This window comes from Macrobrachium nipponense, chromosome 14 (assembly GCF_015104395.2).
Source record: "Macrobrachium nipponense isolate FS-2020 chromosome 14, ASM1510439v2, whole genome shotgun sequence".
Lineage (NCBI taxonomy): Eukaryota > Metazoa > Arthropoda > Malacostraca > Decapoda > Palaemonidae > Macrobrachium > Macrobrachium nipponense.
In genome coordinates, this window is record NC_087207.1 from 24577487 (window position 1) to 24597176 (window position 19690).

At 43.0% G+C, this 19690-nt stretch overlaps 1 protein-coding gene across 32 annotated transcripts in view; it reads right to left on the minus strand.

Moving 5' to 3' along the window:
• Positions 1-4717: 4717 nt before the first annotated feature.
• Positions 4718-19690, minus strand: part of LOC135226400 (von Willebrand factor A domain-containing protein 5A-like) — a 442225-nt gene continuing 427252 nt past the window's right edge. For 6 of the 32 annotated variants that reach the window (XM_064265890.1, XM_064265891.1, XM_064265915.1 and 3 more), the window contains 6 exons: positions 19526-19585; positions 19113-19175; positions 17940-17993; positions 14968-15033; positions 6662-6853; positions 4718-5685 (listed from right to left, as the gene is read on the minus strand). In XM_064265890.1, the coding sequence (XP_064121960.1) occupies positions 5512-5685; positions 6662-6853; positions 14968-15033; positions 17940-17993; positions 19113-19175; positions 19526-19585 (609 nt within the window). In that variant the 3' untranslated portion in view covers positions 4718-5511. The remainder of the gene's footprint in view (positions 5686-6661; positions 6854-14967; positions 15034-17939; positions 17994-19112; positions 19176-19525; positions 19586-19690) is intronic. The other 26 variants (XM_064265902.1, XM_064265897.1, XM_064265904.1 and 23 more) reach the window with 20 other exon arrangements.

Below are 19690 nucleotides of genomic sequence, written 5' to 3' on the forward strand. Positions count from 1 at the left end.
AATGGCATCTATCCTCCACCCACTTGGCGGGGGTAAGGAATGTGATAGCAGACGCCCTGTCTCGATCAGTTCCTCTAGAGTCGGAGTGGTCCCTGGACAACGTGTCATTCCAGTGGATACGCCGGAGGGTTCCGGGTCTTCTAGATCTTTTTGCCTCTCAAGCAAACCACAAGCTCCCTTGCTATGTGGCCCCCAACCTGGACCCTCTGGCCTATGCCACGGACGCCTTGTCCATAGATTGGAATCAGTGGAAGAAGGTTTACATCTTTCCTCCAGTGAATCTTCTTTTGAAAGTTCTGAACAAACTCAGGACTTTCAAGGGCCAAGTAGCTCTAGTAGCTCCGGACTGGCCAAAGAGCAACTGGTAACCCTCTGCTTCTGGAATTGGGTCTTCGCTCTCAAAGGAGCCAATCCCAAACTATCTAGGCCAGTACAAATGAGGACTGTGTTCGCTTCCTCAGGAATTCTCAAAACCCTAACTTTATGGACTTCATGAAGTTTGCAGCTGAAAAAGATGCAGGTATCGATCCCCAGAATATCCTTTTCCTAGAATCAGACAAAAGGGAATCGACTTTGAGACAGTATGATGCGGCTATTAAAAAGTTAGCATCTTTCCTGAAGGAGACAAACACTACAACCATGACAGTGAATTTAGCTATATCCTTTTTCAGGTCCTTATTCGAAAAAGGATTAGCAGCTAGCACCATTACTACTAATAAATCAGCTCTTAAGAAAATATTTCAGTTGGGCTTTCAAATAGACTTGACAGAATCTTACTTTACGTCTATTCCCAAAGCTTGTGCTAGACTTAGACCTTCTGAAAGGCCTACTTCAGTCTCATGGTTCTTAAATGACGTCCTCAAGCTAGCTTCGGACACTGACAACTCTTCTTGCACATTCATGATGTTACTAAGAAAGACGTTATTCTTATTAAGCTTGGCCTCTGGGGCCAGAATTTCAGAACTGTCGGCTCTATCCAGAGATGCGGGGCATGTTGACTTTCTCCCTTCAGGAGAAGTCTTACTTTCCCCGGATTGGAGTTTTTTTAGCCAAAAATGAGGATCCTTTAGCAAGGTGGACCCCTTGGAAGGTCATACCACTTCCCCAAGATCCTTCTCTTTGTCCAGTTATGACCTTACGAGCCTTTCTGTCTAGGACATCTTCTAGATCATCAGGTCCTCTCTTTATGAGAGAAAAAGGTGGCACTTTATCAGTTAAAGGGATCAGGCAGCAGATCCTTTACTTCATTAAACAAGCTAACCCTGAATCATTCCCAAAAGCTCATGATATCAGGGCAGTAGCCACATCTATTAATTATTTTCAACACATGAGTTTTGATGATCTTAAGAAATATACTGGATGGAAATCGCCGACAGTCTTCAAGCGTCACTATTTAAAGTCTTTGGAATCCTTAAAATTTTCAGCAGTGGCAGCAGGAAACATAGTTTCCCCTGACTCTGCATAGTAGTTGTAGTTAAAAAGATCCAGGTCTCCTTTCTACCTACCTCAACTAACATGTCGCGTACCCTACTGTTAAGCTCTTGATAATTCTCTAGCCTTGGCAGCTATGATAATTCTAGTGGAATGTCCCTTATTTTTATGCTAGGGACATCCACACTAAAGTGTATATTGTATCAGGTGGAAAGTCCCTTATTTTTATGCTAGGGACATCCACACCAGTTTGTATATTTTGAAAAATTTAACCAAATGTTGCTCCTCTTATTTTTATGCTAGAGGAGCACATTACTGCTATTGTCTATTTGTATTTTGGCTTTTTGTTAGTGAGTCCTTGTGTTGTATATATTTTACTCACTAATTTCAATATTACCATTGTTTATTTGTATTAGCTTTAATTGTAGTCTAAGTCTATTATAATATCATAAGTTATTAGTTTGTATGGGAAAAATTTAATGCCATTATACTTTTTGCTTTTTTCCTGTGGTTTTATTGAGACCTCTCTTATCTATTTATCTTGTGCTGTTTCTCTGGTACGATTTCACAGGGCGACACGAACTGAGCCCAGAAAAGGGATTTTGACGTAGCAAAAATCTATTTCTGGGCGATGGGTTCGTGTCGCCCCGTGAAACCCCCCCTGTATCCCGCCCTGCAGCCCAAGATTGGCATCTAACAACAAGGATGACCACTAGAGGTGCTGCTGTCCGCGTGGCGTGGGTATTAGTAGTAGTAGTGTCCGTCTTTACCTATGGATCGGCTCTTGCAGGCGAGGATTTTGGTGGGGAAATGTCTAAATGTCTAAATGTCTCACTCGCCCCTGTTTCCATACCAACACTCTCCTTTTTATTAGAGTGAGTGAGTCAGTTATACTGACTTTACCTTTGATTTTATTTTCTCTGGTATGTGTTAGCTCATTTACCCTAGAAATAATGGTCTAAAGGATTATTTCACAGGGCGACACGAACCCATCGCCCAGAAATAGATTTTTCCTACGTCAAAATCCCTTTTTAATTAACATTAGGGCAAGCTAATCAAACCTAAGGTCTTGGATACCTCCTGTCTCAACCAACTTGCGTTTCAAACATATTGTTTGAGAAAAAGAAAGATCTTGGGCATCAGACGTACCCTCAGTTCTCAAACAACCAACAATAGTTTGTTGAAACCTGAATGAGAGGCGTCCCACATTCACACTTGATGCGACAAAGGGTGAATGGCGCAGCAGGAATAATACAGTTGCTATACTACAGCACTGATCATACACTGTGTATCAAGCTGATGTTTATTTCAGACTCTAGCATCATACAATGACAATTTTCTTCTTGAGCCTTGATGAGACTAAATTTGATTAACCAGTGCTGAATCAATGTATTTTCTTAAAGGTCACTTATAAACAAAAATTTGGTTATAGTGTGATAGCCCTTCTCTCCGCTACTAACAACCTTTGGCAATGAATGTTTCTCAACAGAAATTGGCCTAGTTATAGTGTGATAGCCCTTCTCTCGCTACTAACAACCTTTGGCAATGAATGTTTCTCAACAGAAATTTGGCTATTCATTAAGTGTGAAAACATGATCTAACTCAACTTACCGAAATCTTTGTAATGGACTAATAACTGGGGAGATTTCAGTGCATTTTGTAATATTACTATAAGTACTAGTTTCAACTATAAAACCCAAACGGGAAAGGTGAAAATGGCATGTGGTGATAAATAGGTGAAATAAGTGAAAACTTCACTCCATTTTACACGTGCTAAGGAGAGCTGATGGTATAAGTGACAAGTGCTGGGGAAGATGAAAGTGGGAGATGTTATTGTTTGGAATGCCAGGCTGCAACTCTCCATTTTCACAAATGACCTTAGAACTCTAGACTAACTGTTTTTCAACTGTCCGGTTCAACAACAATTTTTCTACCACTTCAGTTGTCTGTGCTCAGTTTATTCATATATACACCTATTTGTGTAAACATTACCAATACACACTGTCGTAAATAATTCAATAGAACTAAAAATAATGAAGCATTAGTATACATACTGTTTTGCACTCAACCTACAACACTGTATCTGAAGATGCCTTCAGCTTGTAATCAACAGAATATTGGGCTCTTTATTAATCAGTGTCAGATATGTATGTACAGTGTACATAAAGCAATAATGACATGAAATACTACTTTGTTACCCATACATCCATACACAGTGCACATCACGTGAATACAGAATTTATAAATTTATAAACTGTTTTTACATACAACTGAGCAATGTTTGTACTGTACAACAAAACCAATGATTTTCTCCCTTAATGTCATTCATTATTTACATTACTGAGTTTTTTTATGAAATGTTTACTGTGCAATTCTGTCAATCTACTAAAAGCTAAAATAAATTAAAGAAATCAGTATAGAAGTGATAGCGTGCTTCCATGGCCTACCGGTACCGGTGGCCTGGGTAGGAATGTACCAGGGCCGGTATCTATACACCGGGTAGCAGTTGCACTCGTGCACAAGACAACAGGAGCACGAGGCAACCTTCCTCTTCCTCTGCTTGCTAGCTTTGGAAGAAGTGGGTACAGGTGACAGCACTCGACAAAGAAGATATCAATAACAAGTTCCTAAACCTCTCCTTGAATTTGCCCACATGCCTTTGGCAATGATGTGTACACACAGGTGATATATTTGGCAGTACCTGTGAACTCAAAACGTTGCAGTTGCACTGAGACAATTTTAGGAGAAGGTGGAAAGATGGAAGAAAGAGCATATGAACAGAGGTACAGTAAAAGGAATGAAAGAGATTGCAGCTAGCTGTAAAGAACCTTAAAAGATGTTTCATTCTAATGTACCTGTTCATACACATTGTCCATATGTGCTACCTGCAGATAGCTAGCTATACCTCCTACAGAGTTAGCTTTAAATTGTTGTTCTTTGATACCAGTCTTACCATAAGCTAATGCCAAAAAGAAGCACTTGAGTTATGTTATGGTTTATATACGTATCATTAAAAAAAGACTGTCTGCTTAAAATCGTCCCCCACATTTCAGGTTGATGATTCAAAGCACTGAGGAGTCAAATGGCATATTCAGCTAAATCAAAATGGACATATTTAACTGATTTGGGTTCATCATTCACCAACTTGCTATTATTCAATGCTGTTTAACCTGGCTGCTGTAGATATGGGAATTTGTCAACCAATGGTTCGTATGATGTAGCTTGGACATTTCTTTTGAAATTTTAGGCTACACACAGCTATCTAGGTCTTTCAAACTCTGTCCTGTAATTTTGTTACTTTAATATGCAGCTATAAGTTTCTCATAACCTCTCTTCTACATTTTGTCAACTAAGTACAGAATCACATGAAAACACACATAAACCACTGGTGATTTGGAAACCCCATGGAATAAAAATACAAAGCCTCATTACTCTAATCTGCGAAACTACCACCCACACAATAACTGTGTATTTAAAAATATGCTATCTGAAAAGCATCATTTGGCATTGACTACAAATATTTAAACTGTCTAATGATAACTGTAAAACTTCGATATAATAAGGAAATGAGGTTTTTAAATATACTGCATTATTGCATAACTGAATGGCAAAGATAACAAATACCTTCATATACTGTACACACAGCAAGTGTGTAACTAAAACTAAACTCATACTGTACATTAAAATGATGTAATCAGACTAAAAAATGTATAATTATTCAAACACTCAATAACATACTGTGCATCAAAAATATGTAATCAAACTAGGAAATTGTACAAATAGTAATTATTCAAATAACAACATACAATCAAACTACAAAAATGTGTAAATATTCAAACACAACTAACATACAGTGCATCAAAATCATATAATCAAACTAGAAAAATTTATAATTATTCAAATATGTACTATATAACATACTGTACTAAAAATTATGTAATCAAACTAGGAAAATTTGTAAGTATTCAACAATAAACAACATACTATGTAAATCAAAACAATACATACATAATCAAACTAAAAACAATTTCTACAAATGCAGGTACTATAGAAAACAAAAAAGGTTCCGCAAAAGTGTTTTCAGTTTTCAGCCAAGACTTTTCTAGCCGCCTCCATAAGAACTTCTACGTCATCACCACATCTTGCAATGAACATCCGAGCTTTATTGGCCAGCAACCCCCACTCATCTTTTTCGGCAGAGTATTTCATCTCCAAAAAGGCAAGAACCACTGAAGTGGCCCAGGATGTTTCATTCTGGAAGACAAAGCATCAAAAAGAAGAAAAATTAACTTCAGTTAGGTTATATGTATAAGGTTTAGTAATGGCACTGGTACATGAAGTAGCTAACTTCATTTATCCTTTTTAGTTAGTTTTCTAAGACTAAAAGTAAAGATCATAGTTTTCAAGACATTTATAAAACTAACAGGCCGAAGCACACTTTCATTAACTGATACAGACATCATTTACTATTTGTTTGCATCACTTGTTAACAGAAGCATCTAGATCTTTATGTTTTCAAGATCTTTCTTCTTTTTAAACTTGTTAGTAGTACTCCAACAATTGGTACTCCATATCACTAGCATACTCAAAAAGCTTGTTTGGAATTTTCTTTCAATTTTGTAAAATGTTGCCTTCTTAATGCAGAACTCACACACGAGGGGCAATGCAACACCTGTGTTAATCCTTTCTCACATTTTAAGCTTACTGCTTTGTGGCTTTATTCATTTAAACCTCCTTGATGTTTCTTAGCCATTATTTCCAGACCTATATTGCAATGTACTGCCTAAAGGAAAATACAATGAATATACAACCTGTGATTAGCAGAGTGAATACACAGCCATGCAACACAATATCTAGCCACTGACTTGAGATCAACAAGCTCTAGCTAAATTGGCTTGGCCAGATCACTACTGAATTAATTTTTTTTCTTTGAAGAACTAAGTTTCAATGTACGACATTTTCACAATTATCAGTTAGTATCTAGTCCTAAAAACAGTATACTTGGCAACCACGATCATCAGCCTTGACCTTTGTCCCTGTATTTGTTAATAGTACTACATATATCTTTAATCTACAAGCATTGAATACATGGTTGCGTACATACCTTTGTTACTTATTACTATAAAATCATTCACTGGATTAATTAGATTACGTACATATTCTATTGTTAGATATGTACAAGCACAATATATAAAGCAATAAATATGCATAAAGAAAATAATGACCATACCTTGTATGTAGTTGCACCAGCAAGAAGTGAGTGAGGCAGTGATGTGACCTTCACCACATCTTCCAGAGTCCAGGACCCATCAAACTTCTGAAGACTAACCACAGCCATAAGATTTTTGCCGTAATCCACTGGATAATGTTCCTTTTCAGACTCTGCTTCCTTACCCGTATCAACCTCATCCACTGTATCTGCCTGTATTGATGACGATCCAGATTTAGCATATGATGCCTAATTATCAACATTTGCTGGGACAGATTTTACCAAAAATTCAGTGAACTTAGTTTTCTTTGTGGAAAATATACAGTTAGTGTGATTGTTGCACTAATAAATATAGCAAGCAATTACTAATTCATACGAAGTTTGAAATTTGCATCCTGCTTTGACTGAAGAGAAAGATATTTTTTAATCAATAGTCTTGGTAATCTAAACCTTTGTCAAGGACTTGATGATACCAATAATGGCTATAAAATTCCTCAAGTTATAACCTGGCTATGAAAGTGTCCAGGTCCCGCATCTGGGAAATATTATACTAGTAGTAATATTATATACATGATGTTAATATCAAACTGTTTCTATTTGTCCCACAAGCACAATTATTCATGCAAGTTCTACAAAAGTATTTTCAGTACTTTTAAGCCTAACCCTGAGGAAAATCCTTGGTTTATATGACTCATGAGTGAAACCCTGGAATTAAAATTCATGTTACGTTTACTGTATGTATTATGTATAAAGTGATGTAGTCTTTGGAGGGAAAGAGGTTGAGTTAATTTTCTATCCCAGGACTAAGTTTTCTCAAACGATATAACAAACATCACAATTTGAAGTTAATTGTATTTTTCCTAACTATACAAACCTGAGGTCCTTTACATATGGAATATACTTACAGCGGCAGCTGGACCGGTCGTAAGCTTTCGAACAAGGTAGTTTGGTAGTAACTGCTTGTCCGATGGTCGGGAGTCCCGCCCGACTGGAGGTAAACACTCCACTTTGCTTTAGGCCCAGGAACAGAGTGAGGGGTGGCATGAAGTGGGACTATGTGTAAAGGACCTCAGGTTTGTATAGTTAGGAAAAATACAATTTAATTCAAATTGTGATTTGTTCCGACACGTAATACAAACACTCGGTCCTTTACATAGGGAAGACTCACTTATTGGTGGGTGGAATCTGAGTCTTATAAACAGACTGGTGTTTTTCCGACCTTGGTTCCTTCCCTGGTCGTAAGAGCAGAGGGAGGGATCCTAGCCTCTGTCCAACTGATCTGAGTGTGCACTGCGGGATCAGTGGTCAGACCTCTGGACCAAATTCATAAGAGGGAGGCAAGCATGCCTCTTATGAATGGCAAGCAAGAACTAGATCCTACGCAAGAGGCAATATAAAGTCTTGGGTTTGTTTCTTGTTGGTGTCCACTTCCCCCCTTGAAAGGGATAGAATGGGGCTCAGTCACGTAGCTTATCTGCATCGACATCCTGTCCGTCGTGATGACGACTGCCACACTCTGCTTGCAGGGAGAGGGAAGAAAAGAGGAGGTAGAAAAGCCAGTCACACTCTCATTCACTCTTCCATTCATGCAGTCTCACAAGGATGAGAGGCTATCTTGTACGGTAAGGGAGCTGGGTAAGCTACACAACTTGTTGAGCAGCCACCATGGGTCCCAAGGAAAAAGTGTCCAAGGACCTGTGAGCGATATCCCGAAGGTAGAAGGAGGTGAAGGTGGTCTGGTTGACCTAAACCCCTGCCTTCAATACCTGTGCCATGGAAAAGTTCTTGCGGAACACAAGGGTTGGACCAATACCTCTGACTTCGTGGGCTCTTGGCTCTTGGATGAAGGGTACTGGTGTCATCACTCATGTCTGAAGAGTACGCCTTCCAGATTACCTCACGAAGCCAGAAAGAAATAGTGTTCTTGGACACTCTTTCTTGGTAACCCCGGTGCTAATGAAGAAGCATCGACACTCAGGCCTGAATTGGTGAGTTCTCTTCAGATAGCACCATAGCACCCTCACAGGACCAAGCAGCATCTCATCTGCATCATTGTTGGTGAAGTCTTTCAGGGAGGGGATCGCGAAGGACTCAAACCTGTCGTCAGGGACCGAAGGGTTCTGAGTCTTCGCTACGAATTCCGGGATGAAATAGAGCGTCACCGATCCCCATCCCCTCGAGTGCTTAACATCGAAGGAAAGACCGTGAAGTTCCCCTACTCTCTTCGCCAATGCCAGGGCCAGCAGAACGACGGTCTTCAGGGTCAGATCCCTGTCTGACAACTCTTGGAGCAGCTCGAAAGGTCTGCGAGTCAAGCTCCTAAGTACGAGAGTCACATCCCACCCTGGGGGCCTGAGTTCCCTGGGTGGGCAAGACCTCTTGAAGTTCTTCATCAGGAGTGAGATTTCCCTTTCCATAGAAGTGGAAATGTCCACTCCTTGCAGTTTAAGGACTAAGGCCAAAGCGGCTCTGTAGCCTTTAACTGCCGAGATGGAGAGGAGCTTCTCTCGGCGAAGAAAGACAAGGAAATCCCCTACCTGCTGAAGAGTGGCTCTGAGTGGAGAGAGACCCTGTCCACGACACCAACCACAGAAGATGGACCACTTTCCCTGGTACACTGCTGCAGAGGACTGTCTAAGGTACCCTGCCATCTCTGTTGCTGCTTGGCAAGAAAAGCCTCTTGCTCGCAAGATATGGTGGATAACTGCCAGCCATGAAGACACAGGGACCGAACTAATCAGTGGTACCGTTCCACGTGTGGTTGGCACAGGAGGTTGTGCTAGGGGGGAATCTCTCACGGTGCCTTGGAGAGAAGAGCCAGCAGGTCCGGATACCAAACGGCCTGAGGCCATTTGGGTGCCACCAGAATCATCCGAAGATTGCTGGTGACCAGCACCCTGCTGATCACCTTGCGAATCAGACAGAACAGGGGAAAGGCGTAGACGAGGAGGTTTTCCCACAGGTGTTGAAACGCGTCCTCTGCAGCTGCCCATGGGTGCGGCATAACTGAGAAGAAAACCTTTAGTTTTCTTGTGCCAGGTGGTGAACAGATCCACAACTGGAAGCCCCCACAGGTCGAAGAGACTTTCCGCCATGTCTGGGTGAAGAGACCATTCGGTCCCAATCACCTGATTCTGATGGCTGAGCTTGTCTGCCACTATATTCCTCTTGCCTGGAATGTATCTGGCTGACAGCTCTACCGAGTGGGCTACTGCCCACTCGTGCACCTGCATCGTCAACTGCTGCAATGGGAGGGACACTAGGCCCCGTTTGTTGACGTATGCCACTACCGTGGTGTTGTCGCTCATCAACACCACTGAGTGTCCCATCACTCGTTCCCGGAACTCTTGGAGTGCGAGGATAGCCGCCTTGAACTCTAAGACATTGATTTGAAGGTGCTTGTCGTGATGGTTCCACACACCTGCAACCAGCAACTCCTCCAGGTGTGTGCCCCAACCCTTGGTTGATACGATTGAGACCAGCAGCATCTCCGGAGGGGGAGTGCGGAGAGGCACTCCTGTTATAAGGTTCCTGTCATCCAGCCACCAGGCAAGGTTCTGCCTCACCTCCTCCGTGGGAGGAACGGGGAGGTATGGCGGGTCTCTTGCCTGTGACCAACACTCTTTTACCCTCCACTGAAGAGACCGCAGGTGAAGACGCCTGTGAGGAACTCACTTCTCTAGAGACGACAGGTGACCAATCACAACCTGCCACGGCTGAGCTGACTGTTCCTGCCGAGACAGAAACCGTCTGGCTGCCTCCCTGAACTTGCTGATCTGAGAGTCTGCGGGGAAGACTCGCCTTGCTACCATGTCAATCAGCATGCCCAGGTGCTTCATCCTCTGCTTGGGCTCGAGATCTGACTTCCCCAGATCACAGCAGAATCCAAGGAGTCGATCCCTGTCCTGCAGCAACTGTTAGTGGGAGCTACCAGGACCAGCCAATCGTCGAGATACCTCAAGAGACGTATCCCGCTGAATGGGCCTAAGCTGACACCAGCATGAACACTCGTGTAAACAGCTGTGGGGCGGTTGAGAGACCGAAGCAAAGTGCCCTGAATTGGTACACCGTCCTGTCGAGGATGAAGCGGAGGTACTTCCTGGAGGACTGGTGGATGGGTATTTGGAAATACGCATCCTTCAGGTCCACCAAAAGCATGAAGTCATTCTCCCTGATGGAATTGAGCACGGAGTATGCCGTTTCCATCGTGATCCGAGTCTGGTAAACGAATCGGTTCAAGGGAGAGAGATCTATCACTGGGTGCCAGCCCCCCGATGACTTCTTCACCTGGAAAAGTCGGCTGTAGATCTCGTATGACCTCCACAGCTCGCTTGCTCAGCATGGCCTTCACTTCTTGCTGAAGCGCTACATCCCTGGCAGAACTGGGAACGTACGTCTGAAGATGGACCGGGTGTGAAGTGAGGGGTGGCTGTGACTCGAAGGGTAGTAGATATCCTTCCTGAAGGACATCCACTATCCAGGTTTCGGCTCCATAGCGCTGTCAAGTTGCCCAATGGCTCGCCAGGCACACCCCCCCCCCCCCACCTCCAGCAGCAGGTGAGGGGAACACCATCCCTAGCATTCCCCCTTCTTCGACTTCCTCTTCGCGGATCCTCCTCGGGAGAAGGAGGTCTGACGATCATTCCTTACAGAAGAAGTTGAAGGGTGGGTCTTTCCTCTCGGCCTCGACGAGGAAGACGTCTTGGCCGCAGCAAGTCGAGACTGCCCAGAAGCCTTCGAGACTGCCTGGTGTACTAGGTGGTCACTGACTTCAGTGTGCTGTTGTTCCACCGCAGCGTCCACCATCTCTCTAAGGAAGAGAGAGGAGGAACCCAGCAACGATCCGTTCCTAACACTCAGCGCTGCCTCACGCCCTGCCGACCTGGTCACTCGAGCGAGGACTGCGTCCCGACGTCACAGTAGCAGATTGGCCCACAGGTTGGCCATCTGGTGGGCAAGGTAGGAAATGGCCCTACCTCCAGACGGGTCTCCTTTGGGAGTGATGTGTCCAGAGAAGGCCGCGACTCTGGAAACTGTGAGGGACCATAGGTCCAGCCAGGAGACTGCTTGGAATGCTGCCATGGCAGTTGCTTCCAAGGCCTGTGCCTCTTGCTGTGAGAACCATAGATTCTCAGACAGCAGGTGCTGGAGAGGCACCTCTGGAGTTAGCCTAGCTATCTCCAGGTTAACCTGCTTGGGCAGCAGTGGGTCCTCCAATGGCACGTAGAAACGCCGCTGTCATGGTAGAGTGAGGGGGGGAGCAGCTTGGTCAACCTGCCGGACCTAAGCGATTCTTCCTGTCTGGAGACGAGAGAGTTCACTTGGCCCAGCACACCATCAGCCAAGGAGGACCGGGGCAGACCCACCGTTGTCCTGGGTTCCTTCTTAGGCCCCAAGAACGACTCCAGCCTCGATGGAGGCTCAGAGGGAGGGAGCACCAATCCTTCGCCAAGGTCGTTGTGCTGACGAATCACCGCAATGACCTCCGCAAACGACCTCTGTATCTCGGGGGTGAACGCATCCTGAGGAGATGGACCGTCAAATCCATCTAGGGAGAACACCTCACAAGATCCTCCTCCTTCCGCAGGAGGAACCACGTTGGACCCCTCGTGGTCTCCTCCAACCACTTGGATGTACTATCTGCTCTGTCCCAAGACTGTGCCAGGCTTTTAGGCCCTCGTGGTGGGACCATGAGGAGCACACTCCTCACGGTCACTCCTAATCGCCTCGCTCCTCCCGGTGTACCCCGAGGAGGTTGAAGGGATAGGAGAGGAAGACATGACGCTCCCACCCTTCCTACCAGCAGAGACGGTGGGCTGGGAGGACTGCAGGCGATCGCCAACCCACGGTGGTGATTGAGCTGCAGGTCTAGTCCCGTGGTCTCCCTGGGGAGAACCACTGGAACGAGGACGGTAGCGATGGTCCCAAGCATCAGGAGAACTACTACCTGTCAGGTGATCCGTCGGTCGTTAGACCGGTAGAGTCCACTCGACACATCATGGTACCTGGGCCTGGTGAATGGGGTGACCTCTTCCTAGCCTCAGCCGACGGTTTGGTGGGACCATCACATCAACTCTGGGAACTGGGGATCGCTGCGAGAGCGATCGCCGGTCTGGTGGGAGTCGCTTGAGCGACTGCCACCAGCCTTCCGGTCTGTGCCTGGGTCCTTCTGGTGAGCAGGCTCAGCAGGCCGGTGACCGTACACTCTGTACTACTCGTGAGCGAGCGGCAGAGACAGTTCCTGGTGCAGAAGCAGAGCCTCTGGCACCAGGAGAAGAGGTACCAGCGGTAGCTGATACCCCTCTGGTCCCCGTCTTCTTCCTTGTGGAAGGAGAGACGGGCCCTGTTCCCGAAGGAACAGGAGGGCCAGCGGAAGTCCCAACTGCCCCACCAGAGTGGGGCAGACCCTTAGAAGTCTCTGAAGGAGACTTCTTGGGGGGGGGGGGGAAGGCCACGTTCTTCTTCCTCTGCTTTGGGGCCTTGGAATTCGAAGGGGAAGAGGCGGCAGCAGCAGATGACAAAGAAGACGACGACACCTTCCTCTTCTTCCTGGACCTCTTCTTCGTCAGCTTCCTCAGGACCACCATCAGGTCCTCCATCCAGGACGGAGCTGGGACAGTTGTCAAAGCAACACGGTCCAGCCGAACCTGTCCGGAGCAAACTGCGGTGGGAGCAGCAACACCACGGGCTGGAACAGAGACAGCAGGATCTGGAACTGGAACTGTGACGACAGGAACTGGTACTGGTGGCCGGTCGAGCGGTGAGCTCTTTGGGCACTCAAAGTCAGGGGCTGGGGCGAGGACAGCAAAACCAGGCGGTGGGGCCAACTCCTCTCGCGGCACGAATGACAGCGGGGCCTGCACAGTGGCTGATGGAATCACTGTCGTCTCGTGCTGTGTATACAACAAGTGAGGCGGAGCAGCATACCCAGGCGTCGATATGGTCGTCATTGTAGATGTTACCGGAGCAGCCAGGTGGTACAGCAGGCCCTGAATGCTGGGAGTGCCCGAAAGGCCCAGCGAGCGCCAGACCTGCTCGAGGTCTCCACCCGCAGCGGCAGTCACACCTGAGGAGGCAAGAGTTGGGTTAGTTGGGGGGGGGGAGTTCCCACCCCCCGAGCGGACAGAAGACCCCAAGTACAGTACAACATCGGGGTGCCGCGCTCCCTCATCTGCGCTCGACAGGTCGAGCGAAGAAACAGAACGCGACACATCCCCCCAAGGGGAAGGAGCCATGTGAGGGAGCTGGCTAGGAGGGAGTAAAGAAGAAGACATGTCCGTAACCAAAGGTGTCGCTGGAGAGCTTTCTGACAACACCTTGGCTGGTTTACGCGCTTTCTTCCTCCTCTCGGAGCGGCCCCACTGCTCCTACGACCACAACATACACAAATCACAAGTGTTGGACCAAGAGCATAGTCTACGGCTGGCTGGGGGGCAGGGGGGTCTCTCCGTCCCGTGGCTATCCATCGCACCACAAGATACAAAAAGCAATGAAAACAGGAATAAATAGTACTTACAGGCACACTCCAAGTACTACAGAAAAAGATACCATACACAAAAGCACTTTGTAATCGAATGTAGAAAAGCTTACGACGATGGTGGGCAGAGCGGTGAAGAACAAGTCTGTCTCCGACGGCGGCCGAAAGCAAAGTGGAATGTTTACCTCCAGTCAGGCGGGATTCCTGACTATTGGACCAGCAGTTGCTACTTAACCACCTTGTTCAAAAGCTTACGACCGGTCCAGCTGCTGCTGGAAGTATATTCTATATGTAAAGGACCAAGGGTTTGTATTACGTGTCGGAACGAACCAAAAGTAAAAGAATCAAACACTGCCAACCTGAAAGAGAATAAGAATATGTAGTTTCAACTTCTAAATGCAATCCAGGTTAGCATATCTGCAGCCAACTTGGCATTAGCTGATGGAAAATAGAAATCTCCAAAACTTCTGCCAGTTTTTTTTTATCAAAACTTAGTGGCTATCTAACTTCTAAAATTCTGATGATACTCAAGTTTGAAAGTCTGAAAATAACAATCCCAATCAGAAGATTTGGGAGAATGCATGTAAAACAGGTCCATAACCAATCCACCAATCTGCTACACTTGAGGCATTCCTTTACAAATTGTACTGGGAAGCAATATAAGACCACCACCACGTTTGTGTTATTGGAAGCATGCATAGAGAGCAAACATTCCAGTTTTCTCAAAATTACCTTCCTAAGAAAAAAATAACCAACAACAAAAAACTTGGACAAAAAATATCTTGTAGGGAATGAATTTAAAAACTTTGCTAAAACTTTCAAAGGCTAAACATTAATCCTAGTGACATACAATTACCCTTGATCTGATGGGTGATTCTTTGTTAGAAGAATATATCTTCTTTCTCATCTTCTTCAGCTGAAAATAAAACACTTCAGTTAACAATTGTCATTTACACAGTTTAGTTTTTCAGGTGTGAACTTTTAACTATACAGAGTCCAGATCAGGAGGAATACAGCAAATTTTCAAAGTAATTTGTACTTTTCCTAACATACAAACCTTAAGTTCTTTACAAAGGGATTTCGCTTTCGATTGTGAACTTCAATGGCTGATAAACTTCCAAATAAGGTCAGTAACTATTGACAGTTGGGGGAACCCCTGACCACCTGTTGATATACATTCCACTTTGCCTTCTGGCCCAAGATGCTAAAGTGAGGGTGGCTGAGTTGGGTTGTTAATGTAAAGAACTTCAGGTTTGTATTTCAGGAAAATTACGAATCACTTTCAAAATTTGCTATCTGTTCCTACAGAGATCAATCAATTCTGAAATGTTCAAATGTCTAAGCAATACACTTGCTCTCTTTGCTTAAATACGATTTCAAAATACACTGTCAACACAATGTTGTTATTGAAATTCAAGCTCAATAAATAAAGTAATTTTGAAATAACAAGATTGTCGATCAAGCAATTAAAAAGACAGGAAGTTGACAACTTCTAGGACAAATAAAATCTTTTGGAAGAATAGCCTCTTACCCATCAAAACAGGATACTTAAATGATCAAATGTACAGAGCTATTAAAGTAATTATGAAAACTGTACAAAAGTTATAGCATGACACATCAGTGTGAATGAACCAACATTGCTGCTGTCAACCTGATGAAATGCATTTAAATGGAGCTGGTCTTGTATTACCAGGTATCCTATAAAATACAAAAAGTTCAAGTTCAAAGCAAGAGAAATCCTGTCTGTGAGGTCCAATACCAAACAACTCCACATCTTACTGACATGGGATAAAGTCTGAAAAGGAGATGCGGTATCTCGTATAGAGGACTCAGACTACATTCTGATCTATTTGGTAGTCTCCCTCATCTTACAGACATGAAGACAGCTTCTTAATATTTGGCTTAGCAAAGCTCAGAACAGCTACAGTCACAAACAGTATGTCCCTCTCCTTGATAACTCAAGTTTTAACTATCTACTCCTCCCCATTGTGACCTCAGTTCACCATGCTGCCCCCACCTCAATCTCTACAGTGGAGGGGATTAGAATGAGATTAGATGTTCCCCCTCTCTCATGAGCCCCAAGTTGAAGAGAGGCAAGATGGAGCCTCATCAACCAGCTTAGAAGCAAAGAGATGCTGGAGCTTTTCACTGTTCAGAACATTGTTGTCTCAACTCTGCCAGTGTATCTGCCAGAACATTCAGGAGGACCACTACTGAAGAACCCCACTTATAAAGTGGGTCAATTATCAGGTGACTAAATCTTGCAGCTCAAAAGATGGAAAACAACATAGCTGCTGATGAAAATGTATAGTTGTTCCATTCTTGACAAAAACCACAACCCCTCACAAATATTTATACATGTGTAGGAAATTCCAGTAGAATTTCCTCTATAAGTATCTCATTAACTGATAGGTTTGATACCTTAAATTTTTCATGTGTGTCTAGGAAAATTCTAGCGGAATTTCCTCAAAAATTTCCATTGACTGAAGAGTTTTGATACCTCTTACACAAAAGTGTTTATGCATGTCAAGGAAAATTCTAGCCTAATTTCCTTGAGAGTATCTCATTATGTGGTGGGTTTAATATTTCTTAACACAAAAGTATTTAGTTTACTTTTCAAAGATAATTCTAGTTGAGTTTTCTTAAAAGATACTCATTAACTGATGGGTTTTGATGCTTTTGAAACCCATAAAAAGACACATTTTTAAAAAACAAAGGAAAAGGAAAAAAATACTCAAGGTTCTCCCTTCAATCTTCTCCAGGAGGTGGGGTTTCCGACTCCTGGTATACTACTGGGTAACCTCCCTCGGGATAGATAGGGAGGGGGGGGGGGCACTCACCACTTGTCAGGTTGCTTCAATGACCAACTCTGTTCTGATGTATACGTCCTCCACACTATCAGCTCTACCTTGAAGTGTCCCCCTTTGCTACTTGTCCCCAACACTAACTCCCAGTTGCCAAAGTGTTTCTCTCTCTCTATATCTATTCTCCAACTTGGTGGGGGGGGGGGGGGGGGCACCTCAACTACCTCTTAGGCCTTAGCTGCTACTCCTTACCCCTACTCATTGATGTCGGGGGAGGTTGGAGGACCACCATACAAATCAGAGCACAGACAAATGAGGTCTTCCACAATGAACAAAGAAAGCAAACTAATGATCTTGTGCCCAAAAATCTCACAAATTTCTGTTACATCTTAATTCACTTGACTACTGGAGAGGTAAATGCCCAGAAGGGTGACTGCATACAATAGAAAACACAGGAATATCTTGCATAGTGGCACATACAAAAAGAAATCTCAGCACTTAAAATGGGAGAAGACAGTAGCAACTGGGTGCTCATTTGGCTGAGAACACAGTGGACAAGTTAATGTGCCTAAAGTCACATAAGGACAGAGGTCTATGTGACAGAATTTTGTTTTTACTGTGGGTCAGTAGCAGCAAAAGAATGTCTAGTGTGAGAAACTCCACTTATGAAAACATAGGTTTGTACTCCTGTCAGCACAACTAATAAATAATTAAAGGAAATTAGGAAGTTTGGTGGGTTAAAGAATAGTCAGACTGTCATGAAAGCAACATTTGACTGTTCTAGCACGAAAATACTTAGGGCATAAGAATAAGGCTTGTTTCCAGGAGTTACACAGTTACAGGTAACAAATGAACACACAAGATTAAAATAGTCACCATGAAGAGGTAGGCAAAACAATGGATAAATTTGGTGAAATCTATGCACATCTAAATGCATATACACATACTCACTTAAGGTATTCATTAAATCTTAAGCACATAAAAAACCACCCACTTCATATATTCATAGGAAAATTACCATTGAGCGAAATGAAACTCCAAGACTAAGAGGTTTACGACGCAATGACAGTGTCTGCAAGAGAACAAAGTAAAAATAATTATTTGACTGAACAAATAAAAATATATAATGAAAGGACTGAACAAAGGACACAACACACAATTTATAGTGTCACTTCCTGGAAAATTATAAGCTGAAAAGTTACAAGAAAATATTAGGGCCTATGATTTTATAGCAGTGTTTGAATAATTTTGTTCCAAGAGCTCAACTATTCAGGATTATTCACTCATTCATCAGCAATTATGAATATGGATTATCCAAGCCTCTAAACAAAAAAAGCTCTTTTTGAAAAATAAGAAAAAATATGCTTCTTCATCTTTTGGTGGCTATATCAACAATCATTGATTATCAGTCATCAGGTTATCTGTTACCAAGGTTCACTAGAAATCTTCCCTCTTTATCTAGAGCAGTGTCTTACTACTCAAAGTACCATATCCAGCCCCAATCACTTTTACCTTATGTCAAGGAATAACAATTCCTCTCACCTATTTCTTAAGGATCTTTTTCTCCACACACATACCTTTCACTGAAGCACAAGACCTTCAGTCTAGCCCTAGAAGTCTACATATTGCTTGCTTGGCTCACTCATTTCTTTACAGAAAATTACTCCTCCAAAAGAAAAGACACATTATTATTTTAGCAAGGAAATGCTAAGGGCATATACGTACGAACTGTTCCCAGGAAAGTTATAGTTACAGGTAACAAATGTATAATACTGTATTACAATAGTTAAGATAAAGCAAGGTATGCAAAAACAATTAAGGTGCTTGGTAAAACTTATACACTTCTACATATAAATATACAAATGCTCACTTGATGTATTCAATATATCTGAAGCATATACATAGACAAAACACCCACTTCAGATATTCAGTAAAACTTATAAGTACTACATATTTACGTGTACTGTATAAACAAACACCCACTCCAGATATTCAGCAAAACTTACACATACTAACATGAATACACAAAAACCCATTTCAGATATTTACAAAGTACAATTTGTATATAGATACTGACATGTATATACAAACAACAACTTTGGATATTCAGTAAAATCTACAGTAAACATACTCATATGTATATAAAAACATCCACTACAGAATTAATTCTACTTATTAACATGAAAATTACCTCAAAGTTTAATGAAGCTCCAAGGCATAAATCTCGAGACACCATGGAAGTAAATTCTGTAGTCTGCAAGAAAATTCAATAAAGATAGCGAAAGGACTCACTCATTAAGCACAGTGTGTTAATGAATACATAGTTAATGATTGTATGAAAGCAACATCTGACTGTATTAGCTAGAAAATACTTGGGGCATATGCTTAGAAATCCTTTTTAGAAATTATACTGTTCCAGTCAACAAATGTATAAGATTACAATAATTAATATGATTAAGCAATGTATGCATAACAAATCAGGTATTCAGTAAAACTCATGGCTTTCTAAAGGTATTTACAAACACTAACTTGAGGTATTCTGCAAATCTGAAACATATACACTCGTACACAAACACCCACTTCAAATATTGAAAGGCAAATTACCATTCGTTCACATGTTGCTCCATCAACAAAACTATCGAATACTGTTGGTTCTACTTGTGCCTACAAAAAAAAAATAAAGTAAAAATTAGGAAAGGACTGTTTCTAGAAATGTTGCAGTTACAGTTAACAAGGTATGCAAGGCAAGTCAGGTCTTCAGTAAAACTT